We start from the raw sequence: 17,922 nt of genomic DNA, 5'->3' as shown, positions 1-17,922 counted from the left end.
GGGGACACCCCTGGGGAGGGGTTGGGAGCACCAGGGTGGGGACTCAGCTGGGGAGGGGTTGGGAGCACCAGGGTGGGGACACCCCTGGGGAGGGGTTGGGAGCACCAGGGTGGGGACTCAGCTGGGGAGGGGTTGGGAGCACCAGGGTGGGGACTCAGCTGGGGAGGGGTTGGGAGAACCAGGGTGGGGACACCCCTGGGGAGGGGTTGGGAGCACCAGGGTGGGGACTCAGCTGGGGAGGGGTTGGGAGAACCAGGGTGGGGACACCCCTGGGGAGGGGTTGGGAGCACCAGGGTGGGGACTCAGCTGGGGAGGGGTTGGGAGCACCAGGGTGGGTACACCCCTGGGGAGGGCTGCATGGAGTGAGACCCCAGGGTTGTGTCTGATCACGCAGTGATACAAACCGCAGGGAGCGCTGATGGCCGTGGCAGGAGGGTTTGTCCAGATCAAGCACTAGCTTGTGTCCTGAGAAACTTTTATTTTCAGACTTCTGGTTCCTTTAAAAATTTAGCATTGCACTGAAATTAAAACCACATCTGAACAAGCCACACTTCTTCTGTTTTAGTCTTGTTTGTCGTAATACTCACCTCTGCACAAAAGAGGGACTTGAGTCCCCTTCGTCGTCTTCCTCTCAGGCGCCAGGAGCTCCCTGGTCCAGTGGGGAATCTGATGGAGGCGACTGACCAGGTGGCAGGGGCGGTTCCCACAGTGACAGTGGCCCTCCCCGCTCCGCTATGCTTGTATGTCCCCCCCCCCCACACGCTCTCTGGCTTAGTCAGCAGGAGCAGAGTGAGCGTGCTCACGCCCTCAGAAGCAGATAGAAGCCATTAGCTGAAGCCCATGTTCCATGCTAGACCGGCCTTTGTAAATATTCAAACAGAGGTCACCTTGGTCACCTTGTAAGTGGCACTGCCTACAACTGGGAGGGAGGGACAGACAGCACAGCTCCCTGCTTTTCATTTTCACTCTCTTCCCACTTGGTTGTTTTCCTGTCATCTGTTCTACATGTTTTCTCACTTCTTCCCGCCAGCCTGACATCCTGCTCCTGCCACCTCCTCTTGGCTCCCACGGCCACGTGCACCTCCCACGCAGCCCTGCGGGCACCATGACCACAACAGCTGCTCGGGTTCTCCGGTGCTTCTCTGTGCCACCCGGTGGGGGTGCTTCTGCCAATCCCTGGGCACTTTCCGCTCCAGCAGGCCCTTGTGATCTGACACTAAAGTGGCCTCGGGCCTCATCGCCTGGAAGGCAGGGAGTCCTCGCCTCCAGAGCCTAAAAGATGTAGGGAACAATTTTCACTAAGAGATGCTTTGCAGACAGGGGTGAGGGCACAAGCTGCCGCCCAAGCCTACTCCATCTGTCTCAGGGCCTGGGAGAAGTTTTCCAGGGCAGTCTTGAAAGCCTGCAGCAAGAAAGCTCCAAGTTCATTGCTTGTTTCCTGAATGTCTGGGTCGAAACTTCCGAAGACTGGGGTTGAGACCTGCACGTCCTCCCGGCCGGCCCGCAACAGCACGCTGCGCAGGTCCTCGGCGATAGCTTCGTATTTCTGCCGGTCGAACTTGGACGCAGCCATCTCGTCCTGGGGGTAGGCGGTGCCCTCGGGGTAGCAGTCAGTGGGCACAGGGAACTCCACCCAGCACAGCCGTGGCAGCTCACAGAGAGCCGCAAAGAGGCACCGGAGGGCACGGGCGGACAGGGGGTTGCCCAGGAAGCGCAGCTCCTGCAGCTGGCGACAGGCGCCCAGGGCCAGGACCAGCATGCTCACCTGGCCATCGGTGATGCCGCACTCCTCCAGGGTAAGCACCCTCAGCGTCTGCGCCGCGCGGCCCAGCAGCCGTGAGAAGGCCGAGGGGAACAGGCTGAGCAGGCTATGCCCGCTGAGGTCCAGCACCTCCAGGTGGGCAGCGTGGGCGCCATCTGCCAGGAAGGCCATGTCCGCGTGGTTCAGGGAGCAGTTGGCCAGGTCCAGCGCTCTCAGCGGGGTCCTTAGAGGGCTGCAGGACGGGTGGGAAATAGCACAGGTGAGAGGGGGCCCAGCCAGTAGCTCTGGGCAAGTAGGTGAAGTCTGTCTTGGGACAGCAGACCTGCTGCGGGGCCCAATCCACCCACCACCTGATTTCGTTCACCCGGAAAGCTAAAATGATTTTGATGTTTTTAAACAGTTGAACAAATCAGAAAAAGGATATGTAATACTTTGTGACATGGGAAAATTATATGAAATTCAAGTTTCAGTGTCCACGAGTAAAACGTTGTTGGGACACAGCCAGGCTCGCTCATTGATGTACTGTCTGTGGCGGCTTTGGGGCTGAAAACGCAGAACTGCATCCTGGAGACAGTGGTGTGGCTGCCCTCGCGAACAGTTCACTTTACCCAAAGGCCGCTCTGGCCTTTGACCTCAGCCCAGACAAGGTGAAATCTGTTTTGTTTGTGTCCCTGAAGAGAATGGCAGTTCACATGCTTGCTGTGGGGCAGTGAGACACATGGGAACTGGCAGTAAATGAAACACCCTGGTTCCGTCTGAGGAGCCGAAGCCACACAAGTTTAGGGATGGGAAGGGCCCTGGGGACATGCAGACCAGCCTTAGCATTGCCTGTCACCTAAAAGACCCTCTGGTTCTGAAGGAGATGGTGTAGGTGGCCCTGCACCGCAAACGCACAGCGGGGTGAGACCCTGCTCTGGCCAGTGGTTCTCAAAGTCAAGGAGAGTACCCACACTCTCCCAGGACACTTGGCGGGGGCCTGGGATCATCTGGCTGAGCCCAGAACAGATGGGGTCCTGCTCTCTGCCCCCACCCATCCTTCTGCTGAGGTTGCCTCCCCCGCTGCCCACAGCTGAGTGCTCGCTGCCTATCCCAGAGTGTGCCCTCTGCTCCCTCACCTGGCTCTGTGGGTGGCAGTTGCTCAGCCCTGAGCTGGGGCTCTGTGCCTAAATCATGGTGAAGTTTTTATGTCCATTTCTCTCATGCCTCATCCATCCACAGGACATCCTGTCAGTTCTCCCTCATACCTGATCCTAGCCCCAGTCCTCTCCCATCCGGACTTGGCAGGGCTTCCTATGTTTGGAAAAGGGACAACAGAGCAGGCCTGACTGCCAACCTTGGAGGCCTGCAACGAGGCTTAGATTTGGGGAGAGTCCCACCACCCAACTGGCCCTAGATGATTTGTACAAACAGCGTGATTCATGCAGGTCACCTGCTTCCTTCTGGGGTCTGGGTCTTGGTGTGCGCCCAGCCCAGAAGCCCACCGACCAGCTCCCAGAAGACACCCTGAGCATGGGTGTCTGACCAGTTCCCCGTACATGGCACCTACACACGTCAGCAGGACTTGGTGCTAGGGGAGGACTCCGCTGGGTGGGGGCCCAGGAGCTTCTGCCTGGACCTCCAGACTCCCCCCCGCCATGGCTTTTCCCTTTGTGGATGGTGCTCTGTGTCCTTTCTCTGTAATAAATCACAGCCATGAGGACGACTGTGTGCTGAGTCTCCTAGGAATCACCAAACCTCAGTGGTTTTAGGGGTGGACACCTACGTGGGTCTCCCCGCCCCTCCATCCAACTGTGTTGTGTGGGCCAATGAGGTCCGAGTGACTGTTGTAAGCAGGAGGGAGCACACCACCTTTCTACTCAGAACCACAAAGGCTTAGCCCTCCCTTCTTTCCTCCATTTCCCACTGACTAACACCCCCCCACCCCCACCCCCCACTGACCCATCCTCTCCCGCTGAGCCCTGGCTCTGCCACCTCCCAACTAGGCCCTTTGCACCTGGGTTTCCCGGCCTAGATTGCTCTCCCCAGGCTATTGAGCAGAGACTGTTCCTCAGTGTTAGATGGAACGTCAGGAGCGAGGCTTCCCTGACACTCTCCACGCCTGGACCTCCAGGGGCAACCTTGAGGTGAGCTTGTCTTCAGCCCAGTGTTGGGGCAATTAGTTACAGTAGCAGGTAATTCATACAATATAATGTAGTTACTTCTGTGTTATTGGTTTGGTAATTAGTAATTTTCTCTTTTGCCTACTAACTGAAAACAGTCTCCCGTGAGTTCCCAGCTTCACACCCCTCCCCTCCAATCTGTCCCCTCCTGCTGCTCTGGGCCTCTTGTAAGTCACAGGTGCTTACATTACCATTATGCGGTGCTTGGTGCATCTTTAGTCTAGCCCCCAGGAGGGCACCTGTTGCCCTGACCCAGGTGACGGGCTGTGAGCAGAGACTGGCCCACCCCGCTGACCTCCATCTGGTCACCCCAGACTCACCCGAGCAGTTTCTGGATCTTCCCGGTAAGTGTGGAGAAAGCCACGCTCAGCTCGGTAAGCTGGGTCATCTGGCTGAGCTCCCAGGAGATGGAGGTGAGGAGAGGGTCCTCGCTGTTGGCGGCTGGGGTGCAGGCGGGGGGAGCGTCGAAGGCCTTGGCCGGCAGGGTGAGCGAGGCCAGCTGGGGGAAGCGCACCTGGGCCAGCAGCTGCTGCACGTGGCCGGCGTGCAGCCGCACGTTATGCACCACCTGCAGCTTGCGGAGCTCGCCCGGCCCCGCCAGACGCAGCACCTGCAGGAGCTCGGAGGGGCCCAGGCTGTCTGCGCGGAAGGACAGGCAGTGCACGCGCAGTGGGGCGGGGCCCGCCGGCGCCAGGGCGCGCACCACCGCCTGGAAGTTGCGCTCAGTGACGAAGAGATCCGCTATCACCTTGACCGGGCGCGGGGCCGCGACGGCGCCCGCCTGCAGCTCGCAGCAGGTCCTCGCCAGCAGCTCGGTGCGGCCCCACCTGCCCAGCACCCTCCCGCAAGGACACTGCGGCACCTGAACATCGCGGACTCCCGTGAGGTCGGCCACCTGCAGCCGCTGCCTGCCCCTGCGCTGGAGCACGTGGTCGGCCAGGCCCCTCACACAGGCCTCTAGGCAGGCCCGGCAGGCGCGGGCCCGCAGGTCGTCCCCGTGGTCGGTGCTCGGGCCCAGCAGCGCCCCCAGCCGGAACTCCTCCAGCGGCCAGCGCTCCAGCAGCAGTCGGATCACCTCTGCCCGCTCCAGCAAGTAGCTGGCTTTGAACAGGAGCGGGTAGAGGTTGTGGGCCACGCTGTCCAGGCCCTGCAGGGCCACCTGGGGGTGGGACACCAGGGCCTCAGCAGAAGCAAAGCGTAGCGACCTCATCGTGTCTGCCTGCGGTGGCTAAGGCAGGGTAGTGTTGTCCGCTTGTGATTCTAAGACACGTGGGTGCCCCCTCCTCGCCTATTTTGAGCTGCAGCTGCCTTTGGAAGGGAGGTGAGGAGCCAGCCCTGTGGTCATCTGACGGCTATTTTGGTCCCGGGTGCCCGTTTGGCTCTGGGCGAGGTGTCTGGCAATGGCCGGATGTCCTTGGGAGCTCAGCTGGTGAAAGCGGAGCTGAGTGGTGGCCGTGCTTGGGAGCTGCAGTGAGTCTGTCCTGGGGCGGCCTCCTTGGATGGAGCAGGTCTGCCCCAGCTCTCAGCCTGTTCCCAGTCAGAGGAGCAGAGAACAAGGTCTGTCTTGGGCTGACAGACCTTTCACAGGAGCTTCTGAGGTCCGAAGTTCCCCTTGCCTTATGTCTGGAGGTAGAGTCGCGATGCCAGGAATGGGGGTGGGCACCTCTGACAACTGTTTCCTGATTTTAAGACAAATAATGCCAGCCCCATGAGGTGTTGATACTTTGCTTCATCCCAGGTCTTCCTTTACCCTCCCCAAGGGACCAGGGCAGCCTGTGGCCTCCCCACTTTCAGGGGAGGCAGCCATGGCCGGAGTGAGCTGGGAGGACATGCAGGTGGTCCCTTGTGAGCCGCCTGGCAGCAACTGGCAGAGGCGGGGCATCTGGCTGAGCTCCGCCTGCCCCTGGCGACATCCTCAGGGCCCAGGGAGCCCCATGTTGCATGGAAGGCTTTGGGAGCTGGGGTGCCCCCTAGCGTGAGGTCCAGCGAGTCATTCTGAAGGGTGGCAGAACACACTGCCCCAAACATGCCTCTTTGGTTTAGGATTAGTTTGAGCTAAAGGCATTTGTCCTCCTGTTTTCTTCCTGAATGCAGGAGCTGGAAGTCACCCTCAGGGCACCAGGAGGAATGGGGTCAGGCAAAGGGAATTCTGAGCAAACAGACCTGCTCAGTAGCTCATCTTTCTTCAGTCTGCCCACGTGCTCAGTTACTTTGCCACAATCACTTCTTGCTCAACTTAGCAGAGAAATGCTTAGGCCTACCCACTTCATTTCCTGAGAACTCCAATGTCCCCTAAACTTATATTAAATGAAATCCGTTTGCTTTTCTCTTGTGAACTGTCTTTTGTTACAGAGCCATAGGCAGAAACGAAGAGGGCTGGAGAAACTCCCTGCAGTGCCGGCCAGTGGCTGTTAAATGATTGGGGTGACCCATCCCTCCCCCCTTCCCTCAGACATCTCCATTATTTGAGGCAGGGCTGGAGGAGTCAGCTCACAGGCCACTTGGATTAGCACTGGTCTGGGAGGGTCACGACTGGGATAGAGACAGAGAGACACAGAGAGAAAGAATAAAAGGGCAGTGGCAGAGAAAGGCAGTGGAAAGGGAGGGAGGAGATGGGCCACAGGATGTGCTGGGATGTGGGCGTGGGGGGTGGAGGGTGCTGGCCCTCCGTCAATGTCCTGTTGGGCAGCTGTCCCTTTTGAGCCAGTGGGGGGTGGGTAGGAGATGTCGGCTCCCAGGGTGGGATGCGGCACTAGGTATCAGGCAGAGTATGTGTGTGAGGCAGCCCGACATCACCAGAGGGCACTCGATGTGGACATGGACCCAGAGTGAGGTCCTCTGTCCCTGCCACGTCCTCAAGTCGCAGGAGCTGGGCTTCCTGGTGATGAGTGCAGATGTCCCTGGACGCAACAGACCTAGTAGAAAAATGTGACCATGTGGCAGAAACATCCCATTTATTTTTGTTCCTAAAGTTTGGGACAAGTCAGAACTAAAAAAAGTACTCAAACAGTTTACATGGCCCGCAAATCACCAAGGCAGGTCCCTGGCCCTGGTCTCCTGGGGGCAAGATGCCTGATCAGGAAGCTGGTCAGGGGGTGGCATGTCCCCAGGCTGTCCGTGCTTCTCATTCTCCTCATCTGGTGACAGTGGTCCTCTCGGGCACTGTCCACACACACTGGACTCCCCAGCACAAGCTCTTCAGGCCTCCAAGCCCAGCTGCTGTGCCCCTGCCCCAAGCTGGGGCCCACCTGGGAGGCAGGGTGTGTGTGGCCTTGTCCCAGGCTCACACGTGGTGACCAGTGGCCCCTGAGCCTAACTCTAGTACCGCTCCACCGACTCCATGTCTTGTTAAAAGGAAACAGAACTGAGATTCCAGTCGTACTTGCCCCACGTCTGCGATGCACCTTGGTGAGGCCCCACCTGGGGACGGTCCTCATGGCCCCATTACCTGGAAGGTGAGGAACATGGTCCCAGAGGGCTCAGCCTGCTCTGAGGCCCACGCCTGCCTGGGCCTCCGCACAGAGTGGGGGTCTGTGTGCTCCACATGGTGGACGCGTGGCCTGTGTAGGGTGGGAGAGGCCAGGCTGCATGAGGTGTCCGTGCAGGAAGGACAGTGGGGAGGCCTAGCTGTGCCCAGGTGGGGTGTTGTGAAGGGAGTGATTTTCAGGCCCCATGGGGCATGCTGACCGTTAGCCTGTGGCTGGGGCCAGGGTGCATCAGGACCTCCAGCTTGAATGTTTTGTCTCAGACCTCGTGCACAGGTCTGGGCCGAGGTTCACTACGCTCTGCTTGCGGTTCTCCCTGGAGGAGCTACATCTCATTCAGGTCCATCAGAGCTGTCGAAAGAGTGACCCTGTGACGTCCCCTGGCCTCCTCCTACCAGCCCCTCGGCCCTGCGTGCTGATTGGCTGCTTGCCGAGCTCCAGCCACAGGGCGCAGGTAGTTGGCACCCGCTCCTAACAGGGGGTACTCTCAAGGTCACCCCGGAGGCAGGGGCGTGTCTGTGTGTGTGTGTGTGTGTGTGTGGTCTCCACTTCCATGGCTGGGCCTCTGTGGAATTACCGCACCAGGGCTGAGGGACTGGCCTTCCGGGTAGAGGAATGCCTGAGCCCTGAGAAGCAGCCCATGCCGGCCTCTTGGACATGCTGGTTACAGGGGGCGATTAGTCAGGGTGGGGGAGCAGGGGGCTGGCTCTACCTGGCCAACGCACCCCTTGATTGGGAACAGTCGGGTGTGCCCAGCGCCTGAGAGACGAGAGCCCTTGATTCTCTAGAAAGCCGGGAAGGCCTGTTACTAGTGTTTCGTCGGCCAGCCAACTGCTGTCTGGAAGTGTAAGACACAAGGGGCTTTGTGCTCACAGAATGGGAGGGTAATCACTAACAAGACCCACATCACTGGTCAGCACGCGTGACCTAGGAATGGTGACTGAAGACCGGTTCCCTGGACTCTACGCTCAGCACACCCCCAAACTTGGACCTGCACTTCTGGTGCTGCTAGGAGGCGGACTGGGGGCATCTTCCCACAACTGGGGACGTGCTTGCAGAGTGACTTCATGACCTGGGGAGCACGGAGGCCGCTGAACCCACAGGCCTAGCCATGTCCTGAGGAAAAGGTCTCTTTGAAAGAGGTGACTTTTTCCTGTCTGATTGTCCCCTCTCCGTGGTCACTTAAGTCCCTCGCTCTCAGGGCTGATGTCTGTGCGCACATCCATGGCGGTGCCTGGGGTCTCCTCCTACAACAGGCTGGGCCCCAACACCCTCTGGAGGTAAAAACACATTTGCATCAACTCGGGCAACACTGCTTTGCCCCGAATGCGGCCCGTTGGAAGGACGGGATTGTGGGATGTGTGAGAGCCCTGAAATGCTGAGCTCCACGTGGAGCCCTGACCCCAACCCTGACCATGTAGCCTTGGACCCCATTTTCCTCACCACGCTGGTCTGGAAACCGCCTCTGTTGACTGCCAGGCCTGTGGGTGCTCTGATGTGGACAGCGACCCAGCACCCCTTGGGCACGTCCTGCCAGCCACCCAGTCTCCTGGGCCTCTGGCATGGGGTCTCAGAATGGGGGCACTCACGGTTGTGGTGAACTGGCCTCCATCGAGCTGCGGGTTCCTCTTGGGAAGGTTCAGGGACGCGCCCTGGGTACCCTCACCAGATAACAGCCCGGGGATGTGGGGGCTGCTGTCCCTGTGCACTCTGAGGTCCCTGCAGAGGGAGCGCGTTAGGGTGGGTCGCTCAGCTGGCTGCCCCCACGTGCCCAGGGCCCACAGCCTGGGTCGGAGCAGGACAGCGAGGATGGAGGGCTTGTGGACAGGTGCTTCCTGACCCACTTTTCTGAAATCAGACCACAGCCAGTGTATACAGAGCCCGGGAGTGAGGCCTCCTGCTCATACTGGGTGGCTCCATGGCCACTGGAGCACAAAGTGAGGACATAGAGCCAGAGCTCAAAACAAGGATGGCCAGGGCGGCCCCTGCAGTGGCCCCCGCAGGGCTGTTGGCCGTCCTTTGCCAGCTGCAGCACAGGGTCCAGGCACCGGTCACTCCCATGGCTGGGACCTGCCCTCTAGGCTGCTGCCCGCGTGGGTGGCGGGGGCTTCCGCCACCGTCTGTGCAGGGATCCCGAGAGCTGAACTGCATCCTCACCTTGTTCTCACATCTGGGCTCCCGGCCTTGACTGGAGGTTGCGCCAGCCCAGATCGGAGTGTCCTGCGGTCCTGGAGCCGAAGGACGGTCCAGGGGAGTGCAGGCGCTCTGGGCAGCAGTGCCGTATGTCCTGTGTGCCCCTGGCCTGCCCAGGGTGCCCAGACTGGTTCTGGGCAAGCATGCAGCACCTGGCTGCCTGGCCCCCCGGCACGGTCCATGTGCGACACTTCCAATAGGCAGATGACTTGGAAGTCAGTGCCCAAGTCCTTAGAGATGCTGTCATGGTGGCAATGCACATTCCGGGCTTGGGAGGGTGCGTGTCCCGGGCAGTGAGGCCCAAGGACGGGTGTCTCTGACCTACCTCACCCATCTGAGGAAACCTGACCCCGGGTTGTCCACGCCACATGCAGGAAGGACACCAAGACAACCAACCACGTGGAGCCGTGCACATGCCTGGACTTCCCCGGAACACTGCCTCAGAGGGACACAGGTGACACAGAAACTGCACACCTCTATGGGCACAGTGGACACAAGCCAGAGAGGACATGTGTCACCACCAAAGGCCCCTGGTGCCATTTGTGTTCATTGGGACTCTGTCCCGTTCCTCTTCCTCTTTACCTACGTTGTTTTGAATTTTTTTTCTTGATTCCATTTGCTTCCTTGGTTGCTGTATTAGCTGTCTCTGTTTCATTTCAGTGTTTGTTTTGGGCTTTATCGTTTAACAGGTCGCAATCTACCTCCAAGTGATATAACTCACCTCAAACAGAAAAACCTCACACCAGTGCGCTTCCCAAGCTGCCCTCCTGGCTCCCAGCCTGCGTGATGCTGGTGGCACGTGTGACACGGCTGGCACGTTAGGCCCGCACGCACGTCAGCATGACATTACACTGACAGTTATACTACATATGTTGAAGCAGCAGCGATCTCTCACACACTGAAATCATCCGGGCAAGCTGTCCCCTGCCAGCCGCCGACCTCTTTTCCATCTGTCACATTCCTCCTCCCTGAAGGTCTGTGCTGACAAACTGTTTCAGCTTCGTGTGGATTACAATGTCTTTGTATGACACTGCTTTTGGAAGACATCTTCGTGAGGTGTGCATTCTAGGCAGGCAATCGTCAGTCGTCAGACATGGCGCGCCCTGCCCGCCCCCCGCCCCCCCGCCCATGGCCGCCTGTCCTCTCTCCCGTCTGCCCCTGGTTCGCAGCTGGAATATGATGAGCACTCACGACCCTACACTTGGTGCTCACGATCTGCTTTGGGCTGTGGGTTTAGCTTCCCTCCAGTTTGGGAAAGAGGCAGCCATGGCTTCTTCCAAAGCTTGCTGCCCCACTTTGGGAACCCTAGTACACGTTTATTAGAATCATGACGCTGCCCCACAGCCCACGGCTGTGCCCCTCCTCCTCCTCCTCATTCGGTTCCACTTCGGATGCTTCCTGCTGACGTGTCAAGCTCACTAACATTTTCTCCTGCCACCCCATCCAGTGTGGTTTTCACCTCAGATACCATAGTTTCAGCTGGTGTTTTCGTATCCTCTAGGCCATTACGTAGCTTTTTAGGACATCAGGAATAGTTGTTACAATGGTTGGGATGCCACGGGCAACGATTCCAACACCCATGTCAGCTCTGGGCTGATTCTGCCAGATTATTTTCTTCCGGTTTGTTTCCTGCTTCTCCGCTTGCCTTTTACTGACTGGACGTCAATCTAAGCTGACCTTGCTGGGTGCGGTAGGCTTTTGGGGCCCTGGAAACCTCTGTGAGCTTTGGTCCTGGAAGTAGTCAGGTCACCTGGGTGCAGTTGGGTGCTGCCGGGCCTTGTCCATGACTTGGTGGGTGGTCGGGGTCACTGCTCACTGGAACACTCCCATCTCCTGAGGATGCAAACCGTCCAGCTGCTGGGAACAGGCGCCGTGTGTGTGCCAAGTGTTCTCTAGTCCCTGCGGAGTCCCCAGCTCTGGGCTCACTGTGCTGATCAGTACTCTGCTACACTCGGAAGGGGACCCACCTGTCAGGCCCCCGCGGCCTCTGGCTCCCTGTGCTGAGCCCTGCCTCCGGAGCCAGGCCCCTTGGAGAACTGCTGTGCCACGGCCAGGGCACCCAGGCAGGCACCAGGGCAGCCACGGGGCTCACACCATATTCCTGCCTCCAGGGTCACTGTCCTTTGTTGCTGGATATGCTGTGTCTTGAAATCTCTCATTTCATGTATTTTATCTGGTTTTATTTTATTATTATTATTTGGTTTGTTTTAAATCTGTTCCTTGCTATTACTTCATCTTGCATAGAAGTGGAAACTTTTCTTTTAAGTAAAATTAAAATAGTTTATTTGGAAACGTTGGAAGCCAACAAATTCAAGTGAAGTAAGTGACATGGGCAGCGGCCCCACCCTCACCAGCCGCAGGCCTAGGTGCACTCACGCAGCGGAGGCCGGGCCCCTGGCTCCTGCTCCAGCTCGTCCTCCTCGATGCAGGTGTGAGCACCGTGGGGCCAGGGGCAGTAGGCGGGGCCCCCGAGGGCTGGGCCGCCAGGCACACGCAGGGCAGAGGACTGGCTGCTGGAGGACGAGGTGCTGCTGTCTGAGATGGTGGAGTGTGGCCTCTTGGAGGGGGTGGTGTGGTTACAGGAGGCCACAGCTACGGCCGCTTGGGCTCTCGACTCTGGAAGGGGACAGAAATCAAGTCGGTCTGGCCTCTGTCCCACAAGTGCAGCCTAGACGCAGAACCGGGCAGGGCCGTCTGGAAGACAGGCTGGGTTCCTCAGCCTGTGCTTGTGGCAAGCACCATGGGGCTGCCACCCATCCCGCCTGCTGTGGTGGCCCCTTGGGCCCCAGCTGGGCAGAGTGAGGCAAGGGCCGTGGCCACCCCACCTGTTCCTTTCATGATGTACTTGACGGCCCGGTCACTTATGGCTGGGTCACTGGCCTTGATGTCTTGGAACGGTTTGCTGCCTAACCCCATGGATACCATTTCTTGCATCCTGAGTTCTGAAACAGAAGAATGAAGGATAGTTTTCCAAGTCACCCCTTGGGTGTAATACATGCCTGACTGTCAGTCCAGACCAGGAGCATGTAAGGGCCATGCCCTGCTTCCCAGAGTGTAGCTGGATGACCAAGGTGCTGGCTGGGGGTCCCAGTTGAGCATATGCTTCTGATTTAGCCTTGTGGTGACCTCTCTCGGGGAGCCCCAGGAGTCAATCACGCAAAGGGAAGACACGAGGCCTCAGAAACGCGGTTTCCAAGTTGGGAGGCAGAGGAGGGCTCCCTGTCTGCTTGTGAAGGGGGTTGAGCTGAGCAACACGTACGGCTTCAAGCAGGGGACAGAGGTAGATGGCCACGAGAAGGACAAGCTGACAGGTGTCTGTGTGTCTCTGAATACTGAGAGATCTAAGTATAGGGTGAGGGTCTGAGAATGAATTCGATGTTGGTAAAACTAGAAAGGGGGAAAAATGATTATAGTTGGTGGGAGGAAGAAAACAGGAGGGGCAGAGGAGACTGGGGAGGGGTCGGGGACCAGCCTCCTGCTCGTCAGGGCTGGCTGCACTGCAAGGCCATTGACAGGCCACTGAGCACCTTGCACAGAGCTGCCCTGTGCAAGAGCAGCACATATACATGTGCGCTTGTTCACACGTGTACAGGGTGTCCTATGCATTGAGGGCGGTGGCAGTGGGGGCTGTGGGGCATTCTGGTGACAGGCGAAGGCTCTGGCCGGGGTGCAGCCACTACAGGCACAGGTGGCTGTTTGTCTGTTTGGACGCTGGAGCCCTTTGGGCTCCTCAGGCCTGGGGGTCAGAGGTGCCACCGCAGGGCAGGTGGGAGGGCTCACCATTAAGGTGGCATTTGTAGCAACCAGACTGGGTGAAGTGCCACCTTCTAGTGTAGACAGAGACGTCCCAGTGACTACATCAGGGCAAAGGAGGGGCCAGGGGGCGACAAAAGGAGGAAGCCGGGGGGGGGGGGGGGTCCCAGTGGCAGAGACAAGGGACCCTATGGAGGAGGGGCTCGCGCCTGCGGGGAGATCACAGGCTGGCCACCAGCCCAACGTAGGTCAGGAGGCCCTGCCAAGCAGGGCAGGCAGAGCTGACCCCAGGGGCCCAGGGCGTCATGGCACCTGCAGCGCGGGACGGGGTCTCATTTATGTTCGTCCTACGTACGTGTCTGTGTGCTGACGGGGGGCCCCAGGCACGTCCTGGTTGAGTGGTGCAGAGGGGTCTCCCGCCCCCGCCCCGCCTCCTCTAGTCCCTCGTTTCCCGCTGCCCCCACCTCTGTCCCTCAGAGCCTGCCGCCACAGGATCTTCCCTATCACGTCGGTCCAAGCGGCCTTGACCTCTACAGAGCTCGCCTGCAGGATGTAGGTGTCCTGGGCCTTCCGCCGCCTTCGGAACCAGATCTCAAACCTCAAGCCGCTGTCCCCAACGTTCTCCGTCATCCCAATGTCGGCTGTCTGCAGTCACAGCACAGGAAGGAACCACAGAGCCGTTCTCTGAGCAGCTGGCTGCTTTCGGGCTGACCCTCTGCCCCCAACGCCTCAGCACTAGAGGCCCCTTTGGTCAGACCCCAACTGAGTGGACGAGGTTGGGGGCACGGGACAGGACGCACGGGGTTTCTGCCCTGTCCACACTGGCTCCCTCTTGGGGCCTATTTCCCCACTGGAGAAATGAGGGCGGGACTGGCGGGTTCTGTGGTGCCCTCTGCAGTCACACACTGGGTGGGATCACACACAATGTCACACTTCTGATGGGTTCCTTGGTGCTGGCAGGTAAGGGGTTCAGGGTGTGGGGTCCTCCGAGGAGCCCAGAAGCTCTTCCCCCTCAGAGCCTCCTTCAGGGGCAGATGGGCCACACCGGGGACCTGCCAAGGTCGGGGGAGGGGGGCCTCTGGGGTTCGCTTTTATAAAAATCCAAAATGAGCTGACAGGTTGAGGAAACACTTGTTGTCCAGCCACTGAACTGACACGCAGAACTGGGAAGGACACGTCTCTGGCAGCTGGGGGAGGACTGAGGCTTTCAGAGTTCAGCCACTGAAGCACAGGAGAACACGCACGGCTTGTAGCCGCAGGACCAGCCTGACGCTAGTGTTACCTTGAAGGACTGCTTGTACGTGTAGATGTCGTAGCCACCGTCCACCTTTCTGGTCTTGCTGAACAGGATGAGGTCGTCAAAGAGGAAGACGTGCCTCAGGTACTTCTTCCGTCCACAGCAAACGGTGAACTCGTCCCTGCATCTCAGCTGACCCTGCTCCTTCAAATTCACCTGCGGACGCAGCAAGCCTCCCTCAGGACCGCTGGGTCTGGTCTGCCCACCCTGACTGCCAGAGGGAACAGCAGCTGGAGGCTGAGTCAGCACCAAAGGCCAACGGCCGACCGTCACACCCACATGCGAGGCCTCCGCAAACCGCCCCAGCACAGGTTCCCAGAGCTTCTGGGCTGGTGAGCACCCGGAGCCTGGAGAGCGTGGACGCTCCGTGCCCTCCCCACACCTGGTCCTATGCGTTCCCTCCAACAGCTCTTCCTGAGTGTCCTTTACACTAAACCCGGGACCAGGTGAGGAAATGCTCTCTGAGCTCTGTGAGCTGGTCCAGTAAATTAATGAAACCTGGGAGAGGTCATGGGGACCTCCATCTATAGCCAGTTGGTCAGAAGCACAGGTGACAACCTGGACTTGCGACTGGCATCTGAAGTGCTGGAGGCAGCGTCGTGGGACTGAGGCCTGAACCTGTAGGGTTTGCCGCCATCATAGGGGACACCGTATCAGGAGTGAGCAGAATTGCAGGACACCTGCCAGTGTTTGAGAATTGCTTGCATGTGCGGAAAAACCCCGTCCACTGGAGTTGGGTGCAGAACCCTTAGGGTGGGGGTCCCTCATGCCCACATCCCTGCTCGCTCGTCTGCATGGCAGTTACAGCGATGGGAGAGTGGATGCAGCCTCATCCCTGAAGACACCAGCCTTGAAGGGCATGGCTCGGTTCTCATGCATCCGGTGGTTTTAAAACATCCTTGGGCTGCTTGCTGCTCCACAGCTGCTGCTCCAAAGCTGGGCTCTAAGTCCCTCTCCACTCCCCTCCCCCCTCGGTGGGGACCTCCTGGCCCAGGCTGTAGGCTGGTGGGACACTCACGTCACAGCCGCGTACAGCGTCCATGGCCAGCAGGTCATTGCCGTGACGCAGCTGGGAGCGGACCACGTCCTGGGCAGCCTGCAGCTCGGCCAGCTCTGGCTCACAGGTGGGCCGGCGCCTGGCCTCCTGGACCAGGTCCTGCAGCAGCAGTGCGTACTTGCCCATGCGCTGCACAGGCTTCAGCAGGTACGACGCCAGGTCCATCTTGTCCCCCAGCGCCCGCTGCTTGTCCTGCAAGGCCGGGGAGAGGGTCAGGGGGGCAAGGGTCAGCAGGACCAGGCCAGGGGCAAGGGTCGACAGGGGTAGGGCCGGGCCAGGGGCAAGGGTCGGAGGGGCAAGGGTCAGTGGAACAGGGTCAGCAGGGCGAGGGTCAGCCAGGGCTGGGCCAGAAGTGAGGGTCAATAGGGCGAGGGTCAGCAGGCTGAGGGTCGGTGGGGCGAGGGCCTGCTGGGTGAGGGCGGGCGGGGGCCAGGCCAGGGGCATGGCAGGCTGGGCTGGGGGTGACCTTGAAGAAGACGTGGCCGTGGCTGCAGAGCAGAGCGTCAGACCGGGGCTTGTTCTTGCTGTAGAGTGCGTACATGCCAAACTGCTCCTCCTGCAATGGGCCCTGGTTACAGAAGCCTTGCCACGGCTCTCTCCGTGGCCACAAGGAAAGGACACAGCACTGCGTTAGGGACACCTCAGCCTCCCTTCACGGTGGTGCTCTTGGCAACGCCAGGGTTCCCCACGGGTCCCAAGTCAGTTTGGGGGAAGTGGCCCAAGACCCACTCACAGGGCAGGGCAGGCCTGGGAGGGGCGTAGGGCGCGCTGACTTTTTCATTCATGGTCAAGAACCAAAGTTGTCTAAATGCTTAAAATTGTCACATTCACTGTTGACATGAAACAATACAGTAGTTGCCCCTGAAAGGAGCCTTACGCTGAAAAGATAGAACTAGGATTTCTGTCACGCAATGTTTTCTTGTAATTTATTTTAATAATACTGGGGCAAACGGGACACCTGCCCTCAGCACGAGCCCCTGGGTGTGCAGTGTCCACAGCAGTGCTTGGTGCCACTTGTGGAAGGAATCTGCTTTTCATAGTGAATTAGGGACCCTAGGTATTAGGAACACCAATGGGGAGGGTGTTGAGGAGGCCGAGCAAAGACAGGGAAGCTCCTCGAGCTCGTCTGTGCCTCCCAGGTGCGTCCGCCAGGTCCCACAGGCCCTCTGCGACTGCCTGGAAAGTGAGCCAGGTGGGCCGCGATTTTGGGAGCTGCTTTTGGCCCATGGGCTTGTGGGAGAGGGATGGGTGGTCACCAGATACAGCAGCACGATGATGTAAGCAAAGCCCCAGCACCCTGGGACTCTCACCAGGGCTGCGGGCAGGTGACCTGAGTACAGTGTCGGTGCTGCAGGACCTGCCTACGGGCTTGACTGTTCTGGGCGCCTTTGTGTTGATGGCTCTGAAGGTGCTGCTGGGACACGCTTCCTAAGCCTGGACCGCAGGCTCCCAGGGCCACTCCAGACTTGCCTCCAGTGAGCTGGGCTGATGTCACCTCTGCCCAGCACAGGGGACTCACGTGTCTCAGGAACCCACGGCCCACGGCCAGGGGGCGGTGCTGGCAACGCTCCAGCTCTGACAGGAAGTGCTGGCGGTGGAAGGTGTGCAGCTGCTCCCAATTCCCGAAGATGGTGCCGCGCTCCCCCTGCAGGCCAGGAGGCAGGTCCGCCCTCTCCATCTCTGGAAAATAGTTGTCGATGACGTAGCCTAAGGACCTGACATACTCCCTCTCTGTGGAGATCATCTCGGCCATGATGTGCTGTAGGCGGCTGCTGGAAGACAGAGAGCGCCAGGACGCTGAGGGACACGTGAGCACCTGCACACGTGGATGGAGACGCACGAGCACCCAACACCCTGAGCCTCTCCCTCAGGGCGACCTGGGGCTGTTCCTCTGATGCAGAGGACGGAGAAAGGTGACAGATGCAGGCGAGGGATGTGTGTCAGAACCGTGTCCATGAGCCCCTTTGGAAATGGAAAGGCAGACGCCAGCAGGCTCTGACCACAGTGAGTCTGAGGGTTCTCATGTCCACGCAGCCCGACCCCATGCCCCACAGCCAGGCGCCCTGAGCCAGGAAGCTGTGCAGGAGATTTATGAGGAAATGGTGGCTGCACCTGACTACTAACCTATGAGAAGGTATTTCTGAAAGAGCAGCTTTCCACTGCAGTGACATCTGGCCCCGGGGCTGAGGACAAGCAGCTGGAGCATAAGGCGCCAG

The 17,922-nt window shown here is 59.3% G+C and overlaps 2 protein-coding genes across 2 annotated transcripts in view; both read right to left on the bottom strand.

Annotated features, from left to right (window-relative positions):
* Window positions 1-461: 461 nt before the first annotated feature.
* Window positions 462-5,254, bottom strand: LRRC14B (leucine rich repeat containing 14B). The gene is made up of 2 exons (XM_019744576.3): window positions 4,242-5,254; window positions 462-1,994 (listed from the first exon to the last, which is right to left on the bottom strand). The coding sequence occupies exons 1-2, from the start codon at window positions 5,129-5,131 to the stop codon at window positions 1,349-1,351; spliced, it is 1,536 nt and encodes a 511-aa protein (XP_019600135.3). The 5' UTR covers window positions 5,132-5,254; the 3' UTR covers window positions 462-1,348.
* Window positions 5,255-10,735: 5,481 nt separating this feature from the next.
* Window positions 10,736-17,922, bottom strand: part of PLEKHG4B (pleckstrin homology and RhoGEF domain containing G4B) — a 33,123-nt gene continuing 25,936 nt past the window's right edge. Inside the window, exons 14-20 of the mRNA XM_074329222.2 lie at window positions 17,226-17,478; window positions 16,173-16,262; window positions 15,668-15,898; window positions 14,635-14,805; window positions 13,817-13,997; window positions 12,425-12,541; window positions 10,736-12,215 (exon numbers count right to left, since the gene is read on the bottom strand). Coding sequence (XP_074185323.2) covers window positions 11,962-12,215; window positions 12,425-12,541; window positions 13,817-13,997; window positions 14,635-14,805; window positions 15,668-15,898; window positions 16,173-16,262; window positions 17,226-17,478 — 1,297 coding nt within the window. The 3' untranslated portion in view covers window positions 10,736-11,961. The remainder of the gene's footprint in view (window positions 12,216-12,424; window positions 12,542-13,816; window positions 13,998-14,634; window positions 14,806-15,667; window positions 15,899-16,172; window positions 16,263-17,225; window positions 17,479-17,922) is intronic.

Source organism: Rhinolophus sinicus, chromosome 3 (genome assembly GCF_057876585.1).
Source record: "Rhinolophus sinicus isolate RSI-liver-muscle chromosome 3, RSI-T2T, whole genome shotgun sequence".
Classification (NCBI taxonomy): domain Eukaryota; kingdom Metazoa; phylum Chordata; class Mammalia; order Chiroptera; family Rhinolophidae; genus Rhinolophus; species Rhinolophus sinicus.
The sequence above is the reverse complement of the archived record's forward strand: the minus strand, read 5'-3'. Positions and strand labels throughout refer to the sequence as shown.

Excerpts from the sequence above, each read along its gene's own strand:
- LRRC14B (XM_019744576.3), bottom strand. The coding sequence starts at position 5,131 with ATGAGGTCGCTACGCTTTGCTTCTGCTGAGGCCCTGGTGTCCCACCCC. Across the intron at positions 1,995-4,241 it reads AAGATCCAGAAACTGCTCGG|CCCTCTAAGGACCCCGCTGA; the intron begins GTGAGTCTGGGG and ends CCCGTCCTGCAG.